The sequence below is a fragment of the Ictalurus furcatus genome, chromosome 26 (assembly GCF_023375685.1).
Source record: "Ictalurus furcatus strain D&B chromosome 26, Billie_1.0, whole genome shotgun sequence".
NCBI lineage: Eukaryota > Metazoa > Chordata > Actinopteri > Siluriformes > Ictaluridae > Ictalurus > Ictalurus furcatus.
Window position 1 is genome coordinate 19,063,167 of NC_071280.1, and position 20,885 is coordinate 19,084,051.

A 20,885-nucleotide genomic window follows, 5' to 3' on the forward strand; every position below is an offset into this window, starting at 1 on the left:
GGTTTGCCGGTGTTTACCAATGTTTATCAGCCTTTGCCTTTATCAGCGTTTACCAGTGTTTACTGGCCATTATTGGCATTATCTGCATTTCTTAACAGCATTTACCAGTGTTTACCATTGCTTATCATCCTTAATCGGCGTTCATCAGCCATTATCTGTGTTTACCAACATTTTCAGCCATTACCCCGTACCCTTGTCCTGGTACTCATCTTCCTCTCCCTCGTATAGGCATTTTCCTTACTTTCTTTGTGTTGCTCTATATTGTTCCTTTTCCACACAAGGTCAGCCCAAAGAAGCCCTTTTTTACTGTGTACCATATGGTCATGCGATTGAAAGAACCTCAACACCTGAGTGTGTTTCCTAGATGGGGATCAGCTGTGATTGATCTATTTGCATAAGTTCAATCAACTGTTTCTCAGTTGAAATGGAATAAAATACAGGGATATATATATATATATATATATATATATATATATATAAATATATATATATATATATATATATATATATATATATATATATATATATATATATGTGTGTGTGTGTGTGTGTGTGTGTGTGTTTCAGTTCACAATATGAACAGCTGTTCACTTTGACTTTAGCCTAGAGGTTAGGTTTAGAGCGTGATGTTATCTGTTCTGACATACAGTGTGAAGGCATGTGTAAATTTGACAGTAAAGTTCCATTGTTTTGCTCTTGGTTTAGTTTGTGTGTAAAAGAAGTTCAAGCATTTAAAATTTGTGTTAACTGTATGCATTTTGTGTCAAAACAACCAGAAATGTGTTAATTGTATAGCCTACACAGACAGATGTTGTGCTAACTGTGTTAAGAGTTTAGGAAAATTGTTAAAAGTATTGAAAAAATTGTCATAGCAATCATAAAAAATCTCACTAATGACAGACTTAGCCAGTGTTTACCAGCCATTATCAGTGTTTACCAGCCATTATCAGTGTTTATCCACCACTATCTGCATTTTATCATTCTATGTAAGCATTTATCAGCAGTTATCATGTTTACCAGCCATTATCAGTGTTTAAGTGTGTTTACAACTTGTTAGTGTTCATCAGCCAATATAAGTGTTTTGCAGTGATACTTAGTGTTTAGAAGGCGTTATGGGCGTTCAGGCCATTCTAGCCATTATTGGTGTTTACAGCCCATTATAAGCGTTTACTGGCCATTATTGTGTTTATCAGCATTCATCAGTGTTTGTCTGCGTTAACTGACTTACCCACATATGTCTGTGTATACCGGTGTTTGTCAGTGTCCACGAGCATATATAATTGATTGTTAGTGTTTACCGGTGTTTACCGTGTTTATGAGCATTTGTAATTGATTGTTAGTGTTTACCAGTGTTTACTGTGTTTATGAGCATTTGTAATTGATTGTCAGTGTTTGCCGGGCTAGGATGCAAAATCTCGTAGTGCATGCAGTCCATAGCTGGCGAGTTAGTCGGGATAATAAAGGATGATGTAGACGGAGAAGTGTGGCTGCTGTGCCGGGGTTGAGGGAGCCAATCTGCACACAGAAAGAGTTTCATGACAATATAATATGATTATTATGTAAGAAGTGAAACAGTGTGTGTGTGTGTGTGTGTGTGTGTGTGAAATACTGATGTGATTAATATGAGTTACTGTTAAACCCCTGAAGTTAATTATTTTCTTATAACAGCACGTCCCTACTGTTTATTCCTTTTATACCACAACAATCTGCCATTAATTAATATTTTTCTTAAATAATGATGTCATACTTTTTATATGTATATTGTTACTTTTAATGCTGTGTGTAATGTAAAGTATAAACTCCTCTGTCCTGAAGATATCAGGACACAAACTTACAGCTTTACCTCTAACTGTTACAAAGCGCTGACACTAGAGACTCCTTCCATAAATGTTAAATAAACATCTCCTTACAGAAAACTTCACCGTATCACCAATTACTCACATTCCTTAATCTGTTCATGTGGAGCGTCCACTGTACGAGTCCCTGTGAATGAGCTGTTACTATAGAAACGATAATGTATTAGAACGAGTGTATTAATATAAACCTGTGATGTGCAGCTGCACTACTGTCAGAGCCGCTGTTATAGGAAATTAATCGACACCTTCTGACCAATCACAATCCAAAATTCAGCAGCGCTGTGGTATAAAAATAACCCCTCAGCTAATGAAAGACTTCTGATGGATGCTGTGATAATTGTATTTCATCACATAATAATTTCTCTAAAGAAAGGAGGTTTAACAGCTCAGTAGATTGTATGTTGTTGTGACTTATTATAAATACATTTTATATATTTTGTTTCTATAGAATCTTTCCAGTAATGATGTCCCTCAAAATGGCTTCTCCACTTCATCTGGTCTTTCTGTTCATGATCTCAGGTGAGTCATACATTAACATCATCACGACTACACACCCCAGAGACAATAAATACAAGTAGAACCACCAGTATATTTAGATGTTTGTTATAATTTCAACATTATAAATATAATATAACACTGCTCCTCACTTGAGCTGATATTGTACGAATCATGGTCTGATAGTGGTAGGGTTCGAATCCTTGGTGAAAGAGCGATTTAAATATTAGTGGGCTTCCTGAAGCTTTGAAACCTTGATGAATCTTCTGTTTCTAATCATTGGTTCTGAACGCATGTCAAACGATCCAAGTCACGTGATTTCAGTAAACGAGGCTTCTTTACGTCATTACTGTTTCGAAACGTTACGAAATGTTGATGGTTCGCCTCTAGGGGGTGCTGATCTGCAGGTGAACCAATGAACAGTGTTTAATATATAATAATATATAATAAGGCTTGGCCAGTAGCGCTCTGGATTTTCTGTCCGGTTGTTTAGAACAAATATTATCTTACATTATATTATATTACATTTGATTATATCATTTTATATATTGTTCTCCATGCACTAGATTTATTATTATTTCCACATTTCTCTGCATTTAAATAGCGGGCAGTGCTCGGTACTGGTTTTCCATCTTGTACCGAGCCAAACGCCGTGACGGTAAAGAATTGTTTTTATTTCTGCAACCCGGAGTTCCAGAGGAGAGAAGTGAAGCTGTAAGATAACTCAGTGTTTTATGGGGCTCAGGATAATGACCTCTAATCACCTCTTTCATGTGTCATGTTTCAGGAGCTCTTGGGAATGAATGGAAAGTGACATACATCAAAACAAAACTCTGTGCTTTAAAAGGATCTACAGTGTTTATGAACGTCACGTACACACACCCAACACGTCTTACAGTGAAGAACAGGTTTTGGTTAATAAATGCAGTTCAGGGTAAAGAACCGACTGATCTGCGTAATGATTCAGGTTACTCAGGCAGAGTGGAGTATTCAGGAGATGAACAGAAACACTTCTCCCTCAGACTGAGTGACGTGAAGAAAACAGATGAACAGAAGTACTGGTTCAGAATCATAACAAATGAAGAAAAAGAAAGATACCAGGGTGAACCTGGAGTTACACTCAATGTTACAGGTAAATAAAATCATCATATTTTCTACATCTATCACTCTGAACATAATCTCTCTTTAGATACAGGAGAGTCAGAGTTTTGTACCGGATTAATGAAGATCTCTAACATGTTCTTTATAAATTAAATTGAACAATAGGTGCTTCTGGTAAAAGCGACTAGTCTCCAGAGTTGAGAAGGTTATTAACACTGAATATAAAACTGAAATGATTATCATTAGATAGAAAAACACTTTGAGAGAGCAGAGTTCAACAGTAGACACTTTACTGTCTTCAGGACAGCTTTCCTGATTGAATGTTTCTCTCGGTGTGTAAGATCTTCAGGTGATCGCTCCTGCAGAAGTGACAGAGGGACAATCAGTCGTTCTGATCTGTAACACCACCTGCAGTCTGACTGACCCAACATTCATCTGGTACAAAAACAGACGTGATTTAACCACAAACACCCCCAAGAGCAATGAACTCCACCTGCAGCCGGTGAGCAGTGAGGATGCAGGCAGTTATAGCTGTGCTGTAAGAGGATATGAACATCTCCCCTCTCCTGCTCAAACCCTCAGAGTCAGATGTGAGCTTTATTTACCTTCTTATATATTTTATAACTCAATAGATCATAAATCTCTTCATATTTAGAGAAATTAAGGCAAAAATGTAATGACCTTGAATTGCCTTCACTGTCATTGTAGGACATAAAAATGTTTATTATATTAGCATTAAAAAAGAAACACACACACACACACACACACACACACACACACACACACACATACACACACACACACACACACACACACACACACACACAAGTGCTAATAACTTTAAGCATTTAGGAATAATAAATCTATACAGAATTGGATGTTGACCATGTGAAGGGAAAATGCGAGCACACACAGGCATGATAACAAGAAGGTGTCCCAGAATTATTACAGTATAAAAAGATTCTCAGATTTATGACTCTATTGTGCAGTGAAGTGGGTTTTATATTCATTAGGAGCCAGACATAATGTTAAATAAAAGCACTGAGATGAGCTGAAAATTATATTGAAGAACTGATGAAAGAAAAATTTACACTGCTTCTGGCCTTGAACTGCTTTCATCATTCTTATCGTGGAACTCTCTAGATCCTCCAAAGAACGTCTCAGTGTCCATCAGCTCCTCTGGTGAAATAGTGGAGGGCAGTTCAGTGACTCTGACCTGCAGCAGTGATGCTAACCCACCTGTGGAGAACTACACCTGGTTTAAGGGGACGACATCAGTAGGAAAAGAAAAGACCTACACCATCTCCAAGATCAGATCTGAGGACAGTGGAGAGTACAAGTGCAAGTGCAGTAATGAAGTCGGACATCAGGACTCCATCAGTGTAACTCTGAATGTTCTGTGTAAGTTAAAGCTGAAGATCTCCGCACAGCCAATAAGAGATAAAACTCATAGATTTAATTTAAAGTCTCATATTCCTACCCATTTTAGATCCTCCAAAGAACGTCTCAGTGTCCATCAGCTCCTCTGGTGAAATAGTGGAGGGCAGTTCAGTGACTCTGACTTGCAGCAGTGATGCTAACCCACCTGTGGAGAACTACACCTGGTTTAAGGGGACGACATCAGTAGGAAAAGAAAAGACCTACACCATCTCCAAGATCAGATCTGAGGACAGTGGAGAGTACAAGTGCAACTGCAGTAATGAAGTCGGACATCAGGACTCCATCAGTGTAACTCTGAATGTTCTGTGTAAGTTAAAGCTGAAGATCTCCGCACAGTTAATAAGAGATAAAACTCTCATAGATTTACTTTAAAGTCTCACTTTCCTACCCATTTTAGATCCTCCAAAGAACGTCTCAGTGTCCATCAGCTCCTCTGGTGAAATAGTGGAGGGCAGTTCAGTGACTCTGACCTGCAGCAGTGATGCTAACCCACCTGTGGAGAACTACACCTGGTTTAAGGGGACGACATCAGTAGGAAAAGAAAAGACCTACACCATCTCCAAGATCAGATCTGAGGACAGTGGAGAGTACAAGTGCAACTGCAGTAATGAAGTCGGACATCAGGACTCCATCAGTGTAACTCTGAATGTTCTGTGTAAGTTAAAGCTGAAGATCTCCGCACAGTTAATAAGAGATAAAACTCTCATAGATTTACTTTAAAGTCTCACTTTCCTGCCCATTTTAGATCCTCCAAAGAACGTCTCAGTGTCCATCAGCTCCTCTGGTGAAATAGTGGAGGGCAGTTCAGTGACTCTGACCTGCAGCAGTGATGCTAACCCACCTGTGGAGAACTACACCTGGTTTAGGGTGAATGAATCGTCACCTGTAGGATCTGGACAGACTTACGGAGCACTACAGAGTGGACAGTACTACTGCAAGGCTCAGAATAAACAAAGCTCTGAGAGATCAGCTGCAGTGTCCGTCACTTTAAACAGTAAGAGCGATGATGTAAATCTATAAATCAGAATCACACTGATAAATATTTAACACTGATTCATTATCTCATCATCGTCCACACAGGGGTTCAGAGCTTAGGTGTGTACGCAGGTGTTGGGGCTGTTGTCTTTGTGTGTGTTTGTCTCATCATCACCTTCCTGTTTATCAGGTAAGAAAATACAAGATTTTTTCATCTTCATTTAAAAATGAAGTGAGTGAGTTTATATTTAGAATTTTTTCTGAATTTTCTGCATGTTTAAATATTTTTCCACTTAACACGCATGTTTTTAACTGAGTAAGTTTTATGTAAACTATATGAAAAAATGTGAACTGAAACAGATTTGGGCCTGTGAGAGAATACAAAGACATTCTATTCAATTGTGTGCTTCCAACCTTGTGGGTAGAGTTTGTGGAAGAACCACATATTGGTGTGATTTTCATACTTTTGACCACTCTGCGTATGTTTCGTGTTTACTAGGACACTGTTGATATTTTGTTGTTGTTTGTTTCAACAGGAAAAAGAATAGAATTGATTCAACAGTAGACCAAAGTTTTAAACAGGTAAATAATGCACAGATAATTGTTGAGGAGTGTATCTGTACTGTCATTTAAAAACTTCACCGTGTTTTTATTATAGTGAAATAACTCACGGGGTGATGAGTCACTGTTTCCACCACAATGGTGATTAATTTCCTATAACAGTATGTGCGTTTTGTGTTGTATTTATTTTATTTTTACTTATAAAACAGCGATTTACCAGTGACTGCACTGCCTCTGCCACTCTATCCTTCTGTGCTTACATCTGACATTCTCATAAGCAAAAAATCTCAAGAACACCTGCTGGGTGTTTGTCGGATTTATATGGAATTATCATTATAAGCAGCAGATGAAATGATTACATTTGGAATGGATCCAAACAAGGTCATGGTCACATCAAGGTCAAATCTCAGAAATATGTTTTCATCAATAGCTTCCTTCTTGTTTGAAGAATGTTTCATAAATATCTCAGGCATATAAATTAGGAACAAGAATGGCTGGGTTAGATGGTGGTGCCGACATCCCCAGTTCTACTTGTTTATTTATTCATGTATCACACTTCATACTATTGTCTGTTTATAGTTACATTTATTGTTGTGGGACATCTGTAAAACAGGTTAGTTCCTGTTCTTATTGACATTATAGCAGCGATAAACATTTCCTCACCAGCCCTCTCTTTATTCTCTCCCTTGAAGTTAATTAGTAAAAAAAAAACCCAGCTTGTTATGCTACTGAGAAACTCATAAAGTCCTCTGTCCTGAAAATGCTGGGAAAAAAGTTCCAGCTTTACCTCTGACTGTTAAAATGCTGACACTGGAGACTCCTTCCATACATGTTAAATAAATGATTCCTTAAACGAATATGTCAATGATTATACATGTTTTTAAATCTGTTTAGGTGGAACAGAGTTCCTGTGAATGAGCTGTTACTATAGAAACTAGAACTTATTAGAACGAGTGCATTAATATAAAGCTGTGATTTGGGCAGCGCTACTATTTATCACCATCTTCTGACTAATCACAGTCCAGAATTCAACAAAGCTGCGATGTAGATGTTCGGCATGTTCACTCCTCTGTCTCTGTGATGTCATGTTCTCCCACCTCAGGATGATCTTTACGCCAACGTAGCAGTGACAAATCCAATCGCTACGGCATCCGATTCAGCCTCAGCCAATCCGGATGAAGTTCTCTATGCCAGCGTTGTACGTCGGAGTGCCATTGACCCTGGGAATGCTGAGAGTTCTGCTGTAAAAGCTTCTGCCTCTGAGGACGAGGAGGTTCAGTATTCTAGTGTCAGATTTACTCGCAGAGGTGCTGACTACAGGTGAGAGGAGCAGGTCTGTTTCCTCCACTCTAACAGAGCTGGAAATGATCTTCTGCTGGATCTTACTGTGATCATTTACTCTCTTTCTGTAGGCCTGCCAATGATGAGGATCCAACTGCAATCTACAGCAGAGTGAAATAAACAACATTCACCCATTTATTCAACATCACCACAACTTCCACCTGGCCATAGTGGAAAGTAGAAAATCACATGAGCCTATTTCTATTTTTATTTTTTAAATACCTTTTTTTGGCCCTGAGTAGTGAATTCTATGGATTATTTTGTATTGTATCAGATGCAGACTTGTGTTATTAGCTACGATGGACATGTTATCGCCAAAAGTCTTCTCTAGGTGTGATTGTTCGGTTGTCTTCCCATTTTATTTACAAGGTATGGTAATCGAGGAGTTGTATTTGGATAATATTTTATATATTTTGGATAAGACTTTCATTTGTTGTGAGAGATTTAGTAGTTCTGATACGAATGGGGGTGGTAGGCTATAATGTGCTGTCTTTTAGGTTGTTTTTAGAGCATATAATGGATTTAAGTTGTAGAAATTCAAGGAAATGTTTATTTCTACTCCATGCTTCTCAGCTAGATAAGGGTAATGATGAAAAGGTGTTGTTTTTTTTACATATGTGTTTAAGGTGTGTAATGCCTTTGTCTACCCATTCGGGGATGTTTATCTTCACTGTGTTTGCAAAGTCGGGTTGTGCCATATGGGAGCGTTTTCGGTTAGTTGGAGTGGTGAATTTATTGTTTTATAAAATTTCCACCAAGCTGTTGGACTTTTGAAGCAGGGGTGGCATTTAATAGCGGTGTTGATGAATGGTAGGTCTGAGATTTTTATTTTATTGCATAGCTTCTGTTCCGCATCTCGCCAAATCTCATTTATCTGACTGGGCTTTATCCATTTGATTATATATTGGTCTTGGTTAGTGAGGTAATATTGTTGAATGTTCGGGGCCTCTGAAAGTCCTTCCTGATATTTTCATCTGTGTAAAGTGGGTAGTTTGATGCTGGGAGGTTTAAAATTCAGCGATACTGGAAGTGAGTGATTTGAACCAGGAAGGAGGAGGTTCATCTGGGATCATTGAATATAAGTAATTAATTGTGTGTAGTATTGCCATTTTTATGGATGTTACTCTGCCAATGAGAGACAGGGGAATGTTATCCAGCGTCGGAGATCATTATTTTTGGTGTTCAATAAAGGGTTAAAATTGAGTTTATGCAAGTCTGACAGCTTGGTGGAGATTTTGACACCAACATAAGTGATGTAGTCAGTGCTTATGGGGATAGACAGAGATTGTACTGTATTTTCGGGCAGTTTCATGTTGAGATGGAGCATAGAGGATTTGGACTGGTTAAGTGTGTAACTGAAAGTTTTACTCTACTATCCACACATTTTTTTTTATTATTCTTGTATTGATTCTATAGGTTTTCGTAAGAAGAGTACGATATCATCAGCATATAAACTGATTTTGTATTCCATGTTTGCTGTCTGGATCCCATTAATGTTTACATTCTGTCTTATTGCTGCAGCTAATGGTTCTATAAAAATGGTGAATAGGGATGTAGAGAGTGGGCATCCTTGTCTAGTGCCTCTGTGTAGAGTGAAACTGTGTGATATCAGTCCGTTAGAGATAACTGTGGCCTTTGGTGATGTGTCGAGTATTTTTATCCAATGAATAAATGATTCACTGAAATCTAATCTATGAAGAGTGGTGAGTAGAAATGTCCAGTTAACTTTATTAAAGGATTCTCTGCATCAAGTGTTACTATTACTGATTCTATATGTTGATGTGATATGTAATGTACCAGGTTGAGGAGTCTACACATGTTCGTGGTTAACTGTCAGTTTTTAATGAGCTGTGTTTGTGTTGATCAGTGATGGGATCGGTAAGGACGGTAACTAGAGGCTTAAGTGGGGTCTTTAATGGATTTTAGGTGAAGTGATATACTGATGATATTCATTTCTATCAGTAGTTTCATATTCAGTTTAATTTCAGATACTAATCTGTTGAAGAGTGGTGTCAGGATAGTCCAGAACTGTTTATAGAACAAACCATCAGGATCTGGTGTTTTATTATTAGGGCATCTAAGGGCATAGATCTCATCTGGGTCTATCGTTTATCCGTGGAAACTGCTTGTTCTTGTATGTATAGTATTTAATTAAGTCTAATAGCAGTGTGTGTGTGTGTGTGTGTGTGTGAGAGAGAGAGAGAGAGAGAGAGAGAGAGATTTATATTTATGGAAGATAGACAAAGGTATATGCATCATTTATGTAGGTTCAGGTGTGAGATCACTCATCTGTAAAATGCTATATGAAAATTGTGTTGATTTATAATTTATAAGAATATTTTTGTACCTTGTGCGCGTGTGTATTAACTATATAACTATTCATATATATATATATATATATATATATATATATATATATATATATATATATATATATATATATATATATAAAACGTTTAATGTTTACATATAGAGTATTCTGGAATATTTTAAATATTTACCCCTAAGCCTAAGTGTGTTTTATTATTGTTTATTACTTTGTTTGGTGTATATCTGATATTTTAGCATTATTTTGTATATTTGATTTATTTTTCCTTGTAACTCAGCATATTAAAAATGAAGGCTCATCCTGAATATGACTTCCAGGAATCAGTGAAATATATAAATGTATAGTGTTTATAACGTACGTGTACACTGGTGCATTTTGATCCAGTGTGCCTTTAAATGAGGGCATTTACTTTTTTTCTTTTTTAACTTTCTTTTTTTTAAAATTCACATGAAATACACATTAAATACGTCAAATGTAGGCCTGATCATATGTAAATTTAATTTGGGTTGTATCAAGCTCACATCAACCCAGCTTAAATTCACACGAAAATCCAAAACTACATGCACGATAATCAATACATCATACATCACGTCTCTTAATATAGGCCAATCATATGGCTCCGTCTTACTTTACAGTTCATGTGTGTGCATTCACTCATTCTTGCAGAGTTAGTGAGACGACGTCTACATGAGAGGTGTATGGTGGAGTGTATCCACTTAACCTCGTTCTTATAGAGTCGTTTAAATGTTCAGATTTCATTCTGCTTCACAAAAGGTACGTGAACCACATAAGGCAGATATTATTCTTCTATGTCTTTTTATTATTATTCTAGTTTTCTGAGTCTACCAAGCTCTAGAAATGTAAATGTAGTTTAGATTTTAATAGGGTATCATGATGGAGATTTAAAATCTCAATTTCCATCTCCAGTACTAGATTATTGACTGACACTGAACAGTTCAGCCATCTGCTCCACAATCTCACTTACATCCACCTCCATGAAGGGGTTCAAATCATTAAACCTGTCCTCAAATTTCTGAAAAGATTCCTGCCCAAGCTTACACATCATGTCACAATATTTTTCTGTACATACATACTACTTCTCTACAGCCAAAACACCGGCAGCCTCTTCACGGCTTTCCAATATCTTCTCAACTTAGACAATTCAGACATACTACTCTTTTGGCCTACTGTATTGTAAGGTAGTAGTGCTATTCGGATGAAGCCTTGGTAGGCAAAGAAACAGACAACAAATGTTGTGCCAGCACCACCTACTGGTCAAAAGTTACAATAACATGTTAAAATCCTTTCGTTTATCTTCCCTTTGTGCTACTCCTCCTCCCAAATTTGTCCAATCTTCACCAAATTTGGCTCACATCATGTTGAGACCAGTCTAAACTGGAATTTTGAAATTCAAAACCGTTCTCTTGATGTTCTCATAACATGCTGGCAAATGCAAAAACAGGATGTGAGGGTGTATCTCAGCAATGCATCTACATATCATCATGAAATGTAGATGATAACTATATTCAGGACCATGCACTGAATGTACCCAAGAAGTTTCGTGACTGCGCCACCTTGTGGTCAAAAAACTGTAACAAATTTTTGTCCGTATGTCATTTGAAGGATTTGTGTTAAATTCACGGTTCATTTTTCTTATAATTCCCTGAAGAATGCTGAAGTGAACACCTACCAACATCTGAAATTCAAGTTTACTTCCTGTTGAACATCTTAAATTGTGTCAAAACAGGTTTTTTTCATTACACCTGGTACATATTATGTCCAATCAATACCAACTATGGCATACTTCATCTTCACACCAAGCTGGGCAAAAGTTATCAAAAGAATCTTGAGAACGGTTTTCCTGTAATGTGTCAACAAATCTGACAATGAAGCCGCGATGTGAGAGAGAGAGGTTTAGTTTGTATGGTCCATATCACTAATTGGTTTTGACAGGTCTAGGTCAAAGGTCATCAGCAATTATAATTATCTTATCAGGTCGAAGGTCATCAGCATCAATCCTAATTATGTTGAGAGTTGTATACCAAAGATAATATTGCATATGCACATATGGTCTGCACTCACTTGTGAGGCTGTATCTCAGCAACGACCTTGCACACTGAAACAAATTTTGGTAGGCAACTTCAGGATCATTCCCTGAAGCTATGTAGCAAATTTCATGATGGTGACAATTGCTGGTCAAAAGTTACAGTAACATGCCGAAAATGCTTCCATCTAAGTTCCATTTTTGCTAGTACTCCAAATTTTGTCCAATCTTCATCAAATTTGGCTCACATCATCCTGAGACCGGTCTAAACATCTATTTAATGCCATTCTAGCCATTCAATGTGCTATTATACACACACAACACATGACTGACGGCTTAATATCAAATAGCATTTTTATTGAGCAATGTTTTTTTTTTTCTTTCTTTTTTTTATTGAGCAATTTTCTGTATTTTCAAGGCAACATCTCACACAATGCAAGATAACCCCGTTCCACTCACATCTTCCAGTGAGACCTTCACTTAAAGTCCAGTATTAGCATCAGTTTACTCTTTAATCTGTTGTTGCATTCGAGTTTAAAAGGGTAAAACACACAGCCATATTCTCATAGTCAGAGGATGTGGGCGTGTCAGCAGCAGGGCTTGGCTTAGCGATCTGTGAGAGAGAGGAAAGGCATTTAAAAAATTATAAATTACCATGTTGGATTTAACCATGTATAAAATATTATCTTTAATATTAAAGATATTAATCATATTAGTCATTAATCATAATCAGTTGAATTTAGCGTGTTTTGAATGTGATACCTTTGCTTTCAATCACGTGAAATACTCGTGTATCGTGATGAGATGATAAAGTCACTCAGGATAAATGAAATATAATTGTCAATAATCTCCAAACACAATAAATCAGTGCCTGATGAAGGGAGATGCTAATCTAAGCGATACATTAGAGGCCAAGGAACAGACAGGTGAGTAAAATGGGTAAAATGTAAAGCTGAATTAAGTAAAGTTGAACGTTACTCTCCCGGCCAACATAGGTCCTGTGGGCAGAGCTTTGTGAACAGTGGCGGGAATCGGGACAGGCTCAAGAAGTTTAAAAAAAAAAACATTCAAATGTTGAATCCAAACACTTAAAACACTTACTGCAAGTGTGTGATACACATCATCAGATGTCCGGCCCGCGAGGTTGAGAGCTGCGTACGTGTCGTCTTTAGCGCTCGGCCCGACGTTCTGCGGAGAGGAGGGGTGGAGAACGTGAGCAGGTTCTGCTGAAGATCTTTACAGTAAGAGTTTATTATGAAAAGAGACTCGGAGTGTCCGAGTGAGCTTCTGACTGTTTCGAATGAACACGATGGTGAGCATCTCTCCTTCTACACTTCCGTAATACTCACCTGGCAGCCATGTTCTTCTTTCTGTTTCTTCTGTCTCTTGTTTCTGCTCACAAGCACCAAATATTTATCCACTTTAATCATAAAAACATTCATTGCTTTCAATGTAAATATGTTCATAACTACATGTAAGTCCAGCACAAATATTCTCACCTCAGCCAGAAGAGTACAGAGAGAAGAGCTACAAGCCCAAAAAGTCCAACTCCAACAGCCACATACACAGTTACAGAGCCACCTGATAGTACACACACACACACACACACACACACACACACACACACACACACACACACACACCAGTTAACTAGAATCAGAAAAATTTCAGTGAACAAAAATAATCCAGTGTCTTACCGTTTAAAGTGACGGACACTGCAGCTGATCTCTCAGAGCCGTGTTGATTCGGAGCCTCGCAGTAGTACTGTCCACTCTGTAGAACTCCGTAACTCTGTCCAGATCCTACAGGTGATGATTCATTCACCTTAAACCAGGTGTAGTTCTCCACAGGTGGGTTAGCATCACTGCTGCAGGTCAGAGTCACTGAACTGCCCGCCACTATTTCACCAGAGGAGCTGATGGACACTAAGACGTTCTTTGGAGGATCTAAAATGGGTAGGCAAGTGAAACTTTAAATTAAATATATGAGTTTTATCACTTAGTAATTGTGAAGAGATATTCAGCATGAACTTACACAGAACATTCAGAGTTACACTGATGGAGTACTGATATCCGACTTCATTACTGCACTTGCACTTGTACTCCCCACTGTCCTCAGATCTGATCTTGGAGATGGTGTAGGTCTTTTCTTTTCCTACTGATGTTGTCCCCTTAAACCAGGTGTAGATCTCCACAGGTGGGTTAGCATCACTGCTGCAGGTCAGAGTCACTGAACTGCCCTCCACTTTTTCACCAGAGGAGCTGAGGGACACTGAGACGTTCTTTGGAGGATCTACAATCAGTAGGAAAGTGAGACTTCTTTCTATGATAGTTTTTTTTTTTTTAATCTTATTAACTGTGAGGAGATCTTCAGCTTTAACTTACACAGAACATTCAGAGTTACACTGGTGGAGTACTGATGTCCGACTTCATTACTGCACTTGCACTTGTACTCTCCACTCTCCTCAGATCTGATCTTGGAGATGGTATAGGTCTTTTCTTTTCCTACTGATGTCGTCCCCTTAAACCAGGTGTAGTTCTCCACAGGTGGGTTAGCATCACTGCTGCAGGTCAGAGTCACTGAACTGCCCTCCACTATTTCACCAGAGGAGCTGATGGACACTGAGACGTTCTTTGGAGGATCTACAATAAGTAGGAAAGTGAGACTTTAAAGTAAATCTATGAGAGTTTTATCTCTTATTAACTGTGAGGAGATTTTCAGCTTTAACTTACACAGAACATTCAGAGTTACACTGATTGAGTCCTGATGTCCGACTTCATTACTGCACTTGCACTTGTACTGTCTACTGTCCTCAGATCTGATCTTGGAGATGGTGTAGGTATTTCCTTTTCCTACTGATGTTGTCCCCTTAAACCAGGTGTAGTTCTCCACAGGTGGGTTAGCATCACTGCTGCAGGTCAGAGTCACTGAACTGCCCTCCACTATTTCACCAGATGAGCTGATGGACACTGAGACGTTCTTTGGAGGATCTACAATCAGTAGGAAAGTGAGACTTCTTTCTATGATAGTTTTTTTTTTTTTAATCTTATTAACTGTGAGGAGATCTTCAGCTTTAACTTACACAGAACATTCAGAGTTACACTGATGGAGTACTGATGTCCGACTTCATTACTGCACTTGCACTTGTACTCTCCACTGTCCTCAGATCTGATCTTGGAGATGTTGTAGGTCTTTTCTTTTCCTACTGATGTCGTCCCCTTAAACCAGGTGTAGTTCTCCACAGGTGGGTTAGCATCACTGCTGCAGGTCAGAGTCACTGAACTGCCCTCCACTATTTCACCAGAGGAGCTGATGGACACTGAGACATTCTTTGGACGATCTAAGACATTTTATTAAAATATTAACTTTATTAAATAGATTTTTTGAGAAATTTCTCACTGCCCTACTTAAATAAAATGCTAAAACTTAAATATGTGAAGGCAGTAAACCAAAAACGGCAGGGCATTATTAAAACCTTTGAGAGTAAATGTAAACATGTTTAGACTAATGACATTGTTAGCCTGTCTTACATTTAACAGTGAAGTTCACAGCTGAGGAGAGCAGGCCTTCATGGCCACTGATGGAGCACTGGTAGCTGCCTTCATCCTCCACTTTAATGTTTGTTAGCTCCAGCTGATAGTCTGCACGCTTTTGCTTGAACTGACGTCCATCTTTGTACCAGGTGTAGATGGGAACAGTGAGGGAAGGAATGCAGGAGCCACAGGTCAACAACACCCAGTCTCCCTCCAACACCATGTCCAACGTTGGCTCCATGTCCACCTGGAGATCTGCATTACAGAGTAAACTTTATTAATTAGAGGTGTAGCTTGGCTGAACAATATTAAAATAAATGGTATAAATGTTAACATGGATTCTAGAACTAATAAGGCACCATGTAAAGTATGTTGCTCTTACAGTAAAATACTGAGTGATGGAGTGGTGTGATGAAGCAGAGTTAATCAAATTGATTATGTTCCTATAACAGCACACCCTCAAGTGTTTATTCTCCTCATACCACAGGAAATTGCCAATGATTAAAGTTTTTATTTATTAAGAACAATGTCATATATTTTATGCATTTAGAGTTAAATTTAACCATAGTTATAGTTTAGTTTAGTTATATTTACGACCTAAAACATATTTAGATTTTCACACAAGTCCTAAAAGTAGATAAAGAGAACAGTGTTAAACAAATGAGACAAAAATATTATACTTAGTCATTTATTTATTGAGGAGAATGATCTAATATTACACATCTGTAAAGTGGCAAAAGTATGTGAACGTCTAAGATTAGCAGTTAATTTGAAGGTGTGATTACAGTCAGGTGTTTTCAATCAATGGGATGATGATCAGGTCGTGAGCATCCTGTTTTATTTAAAGAACAGGGATCTATCAGAGTTTGATCTTCACAACACAGGTTTGTGGAAGTGTATCATGGCACAAACAAAGGAGACTTCTGAGGACCTCAGAAAAAAAAAAAGCTGTTGATGATCTTCAGACGTTTTAGGCTATATTTATGCAGATATCTAGAAAAGTCTAAAGGGTTCACAATCTCTCAAGCACCATTGTATACACAGTCATTCCCTCAAGAACCCTCTCTAATTTCTCTCTCTCTTGTAGTTAATAAAACATATTAGAACGGGAACATTATAATAAATCTGTGATTTGCAGCTGCATTATTGTTAGACCTGCAGTTATAGAAAATTAATCAACAACTTGTGAGCATCCAGAATCAGCGGTGCTGTGCTATAGAACTATATTAGACATATGTTATGTTAAATATCCCTTCGAAATCAAAATAGTTGTTTCAGAGCATTTCATATCTGTCCCTTACTGTTGTGAAAATGTAATAATATATCTTCAAAAAACTTTTTAAAAGTTTAGAGATACTGTTTTAATTTTATATACACCAACCAGCCGTTTAAACCACCTGCATAATATTGTGTAGGTCCACCTTGCGCCACCAGAACAGCTCTGACCCGTCGAGGCAGGGACTCTACAAGACCTCTGAAGGTGTGCTGTGGTATCTGGCACAAAGACATTAGGAGCAGATCGTTTAAGTCCTGTAAGTTGTGAGGTGGGGCCAACATGTATCGGACTTGTTTGTCCAGAACATCCCACAAATACTCGATCGGATTGAGATCTGGGGAATTTGGAGGCCGAGTCAACACTTTGAACTCTTTGTCATGTTCCTCAAACCGTTCCTGAACAATTTTTGCAGTGTTTCAGGACACATTATCCTGCTGAAAGAGATCACTGCCATTATGGAATACCATTGCCATGAAAAGGTGTACTTGGTCTGCAGCAATGTTTACGTAGGTGGTACATGTCAAAGTAACATGAATGCCAGAACCCATGGTTCCCCAGCAGAACATTGCCCAGAGCATCACACTACTTCCGCCGGCTCGCCTTCTTCCCATAGTGCATCCTGGTGCCATCTCTTCTCCATGTGACACACACTCACCCAGCCGACCACATGGTGTAAAAGAAAGTTAATTCATCAGACCAGGCCACCTTCTTCCATTGCTCCATAGTCCAGTCCTGATGCTCATGTGCCAATTGTAGGAGCTTTCGGTGGTGGACAGGGGTCATCATGGTCACTCTGACCGCTTTGCAGCTACGCAGCTTCATACGCAGCAAACTGTGATGCACTGTATGTTCTGACATCTTTCTATAAGAGTCAGCATGAATTTTTTCAGCAGTTTGTGCTACAGTAGATCTTCTGTGGGATCAGACCAGACAAGCTAGCCTTCACTCCTCATGCACATAATGTTAATGAGTCTTTATTGGTCACATATACATATGCAGTGAAATTCTTTTCTTCGCATACCCCAGCATGCTAGGAAGTTGGGGTCAGAGTTCAGGGTCAGCCATGATACAGCACCCCTGGAGCAGAGAGGGTTAAGGGCTTTGCTAAAGGCAGCTTGGCAGTGCTGGGGATTGAACCCCCAACCTTCTAATCAGTAACCCAAAGCCTTACCGCCAAGCCACCACTGCCCACCACTGTCACATCCCACATGCCTTGGGAGCCCATGACCCTGTCGCTGGCTCACCAGTTGTCCTTCCTTAAAGCACTTTTGGTAGGTACTAACCACTGCATACCGGGAACACCCCACAACACCTGTACTTTTGGAGATGCTCTGACCCAGTTGTCTAGCCATCACAATTTGGCCATTGTCAAAATCGCTCATGCTTACACTTGACCATTTTTCCTGCTTCCAACACGTCAACTTCGAGAACTGACTATTTACTTGCTGCCTAATAAATATATCCTACATATATAGCTATTTTATGAAGACTTAAAGTCAAGAGGTCAGTTTGGTCAATTAATGCAAAATAAACAGATACTTATATCCTTTTATGGAAATGACTTTTTTTTTGGACGTATCACTGTAGATACATTTAGGCTTTTATTACTACAGGAAATACTCTGGTGCTAGTTAAAAATGTACAATATTGCATAAAAAGAATGGATAAAATCAAACAGCAGAAAACACATCACTGATCATATCCTACACGGAAAACAATTAGGAGAAAATACAGGAAGCCTTCATCAGCAATCTCTGCAATACATTTACACCCATCATAAGAAAAGTGTCCATTTTTTTTTCCAAACTCTTTCTCTACAGTCACTTCTCACCTGTTATCTCCAGCGTAACTCCATCTTCATTTGTCAGATCAGTGGTTGAGTCGCTGGTCATGAAGCTGAACTGATAAACGCCAGCATTATCATGAGTCACACGATCCAGCGTGACAGAGCAGTTTGACCCGTTAGTTAGAGAATGTGCTACCTGTCTTTCAATCGCTGTGCCTTTTGACCTCCTATAATGCCATGCAGAACTGGTGACCATTTGACCGCTGGGGTAGGTGTATTTGCAGGGTAACACAACAGACGTGTGATGAAGAGCACACAATCTGCTTGGTGTATGAGACACCCTCTGAGTCAGAGACCCTGAAATACACATATGAAATATATATGAAAGAGTGAAAGAGACAGCTACAAATCACAGGTTCGCATTAAATGCGCTTGTACTAATACGTAATTTGACTTGTACAGCGCAGACTCCACCTAAATGGATTTATAAATGATGTGGTTTTCTGTAAATAGACATTTATGGAAGGAGTCTCCAGTGTCAGTGCTTTGAAACTATCAGAGTTGTAACTTTACGTTTTCAGATGTCCTCAGGACAGAGGAGTTTATGCTAATTTGTGGTTTCCTGATATTTTATTTTATTTGGCTGCTATAACGTAAGTGAGAAAAGGAACTAACTTCACTGATGTTCCCCAACATTGCATGTAACTATAAACGGATACAAAAGTATAATGCAATATTCTTTCATAAATAAATAAATATTTGTAACCGTGGTAACAGTAACTCTGCTTCATCACACCGCACTGTCACTCAGTATTTTACTGTAACAGCAACACATACAGCGTTTTATTCCTTATAAAGCTTTTAATCATGTTTAGGGTTTTTTTTTTCTCTCCCAGTGAAGAAATATTACAGCTCTGAATCAGATATGAAATAAATATTATACAGGTGTGAAGTCTATCAGTATAATATGGAGCATGTACAACAAACCTGCAGGTCATTATGTATTTACATGGCATTTGGCAGATGCCCTTATCCAGGGTGACTTACATTTATCTCATTTATACAACTGAGCAATTGAGGGTTAAGGACCTTGCTCAAGGCAGCTTGGCAGTGCTGGGCTTGAACTCCTGACCTTCTGATCAGTAACCCAGAGCCTTTAACCACTGAGCCACCACTCCCAATGGCAGCTTACAGATATTGCCGTAACAGCCATGTATTCAGGAAAGTAGTTCACGTTTTCTACAGTATGTTAAAAATGACGCTGAATTTATTTTACAAATGGAAGTGCAAAAGAGGAAGGTGTTTTGTGCAGTAAGTGCTAAATGTGATGACGCCGCACCCCCGACATTTAACAGGAAACATTCTTTTACTAAACTTCTATTTCTTATAAAGAGTCTACTGAGTAAAAATACTATACATACCTGGTATCACTTGGAAAAGGACGCCGATTAATTTGAGTAACAAGAGCAACAGCAGTGATGAGCAGTCCTGCATGAGTCAGAAAGGATGAACATGTTTTTGTTTGTTAGTTTTTTTTTTTTTTTACATTTTATCAATATTTTACCAGTAGACAGGATATCAGTGCCATAGCATAATACATTCCTCTTAGAAACATAAAGGCTTAAAGAAATATTTGTCTTACCATGAGATAATATGTCTTTATGTCCTTAGGAGGGGAACTCTAAATATGTCGAAGACTCTCTGACCTGCCGAGTGTCTGAGAAAGGGAAATAAAAAGTGTTAAACTGAACCATTAACTTCCTCTTACACCCTTAAGGAGGTGAGTAACTCTTTAACTGCTACTGTATGTGGATTATTGCTGTTTAGTCAGAACAAACCTTAGTCTTGTCTCGATTTGCCCAGAAAGTTGAATAGCAGTGGATGCTTGTTGTTCCGTGCCAGTCTAGGTTTTGGGCAACAGAAAACATGTGACTTGTGGATGAATAAAGAACACTTGTAAGAATTTCATGGATTTGGAGCTGTACCATGAGAATGGTTTACGTAAAGAGCAACCAGTAGCTTACATCAGATTGACCAAGGCCAAAATAATAAGAGCCATTCCACAGAATTTAAGCCATTTCTGTCCCCAGGACATTGTATGTACAAACATGCATGAAAATGAACTGAAAAATACATTTTACTATTAAG

General features: G+C 38.4%; 2 protein-coding genes across 2 annotated transcripts; one reads left to right on the forward strand and one right to left on the reverse strand.

The window, feature by feature from the left end:
* The first annotated feature begins 2,226 nt into the window (after positions 1-2,226).
* On the forward strand, positions 2,227-10,122 carry LOC128601958 (B-cell receptor CD22-like). The gene is made up of 11 exons (XM_053615432.1): positions 2,227-2,375; positions 3,139-3,483; positions 3,794-4,042; positions 4,596-4,853; positions 4,942-5,199; positions 5,290-5,547; positions 5,638-5,886; positions 5,973-6,057; positions 6,404-6,449; positions 7,531-7,748; positions 7,841-10,122. The coding sequence occupies exons 1-11, from the start codon at positions 2,318-2,320 to the stop codon at positions 7,887-7,889; spliced, it is 2,073 nt and encodes a 690-aa protein (XP_053471407.1). The 5' UTR covers positions 2,227-2,317; the 3' UTR covers positions 7,890-10,122.
* A 2,252-nt stretch (positions 10,123-12,374) lies between these two features.
* On the reverse strand, positions 12,375-20,698 carry LOC128602188 (B-cell receptor CD22-like). Its single transcript, XM_053615817.1, has 13 exons — positions 20,159-20,698; positions 18,934-19,094; positions 18,783-18,852; positions 15,673-15,930; positions 15,225-15,482; positions 14,875-15,132; positions 14,527-14,784; positions 14,177-14,434; positions 13,840-14,088; positions 13,642-13,723; positions 13,492-13,534; positions 13,244-13,330; positions 12,375-12,755 (listed from the first exon to the last, which is right to left on the reverse strand). The coding sequence occupies exons 1-13, from the start codon at positions 20,229-20,231 to the stop codon at positions 12,654-12,656; spliced, it is 2,157 nt and encodes a 718-aa protein (XP_053471792.1). The 5' UTR covers positions 20,232-20,698; the 3' UTR covers positions 12,375-12,653.
* Between the last annotated feature and the right edge of the window lie 187 nt (positions 20,699-20,885).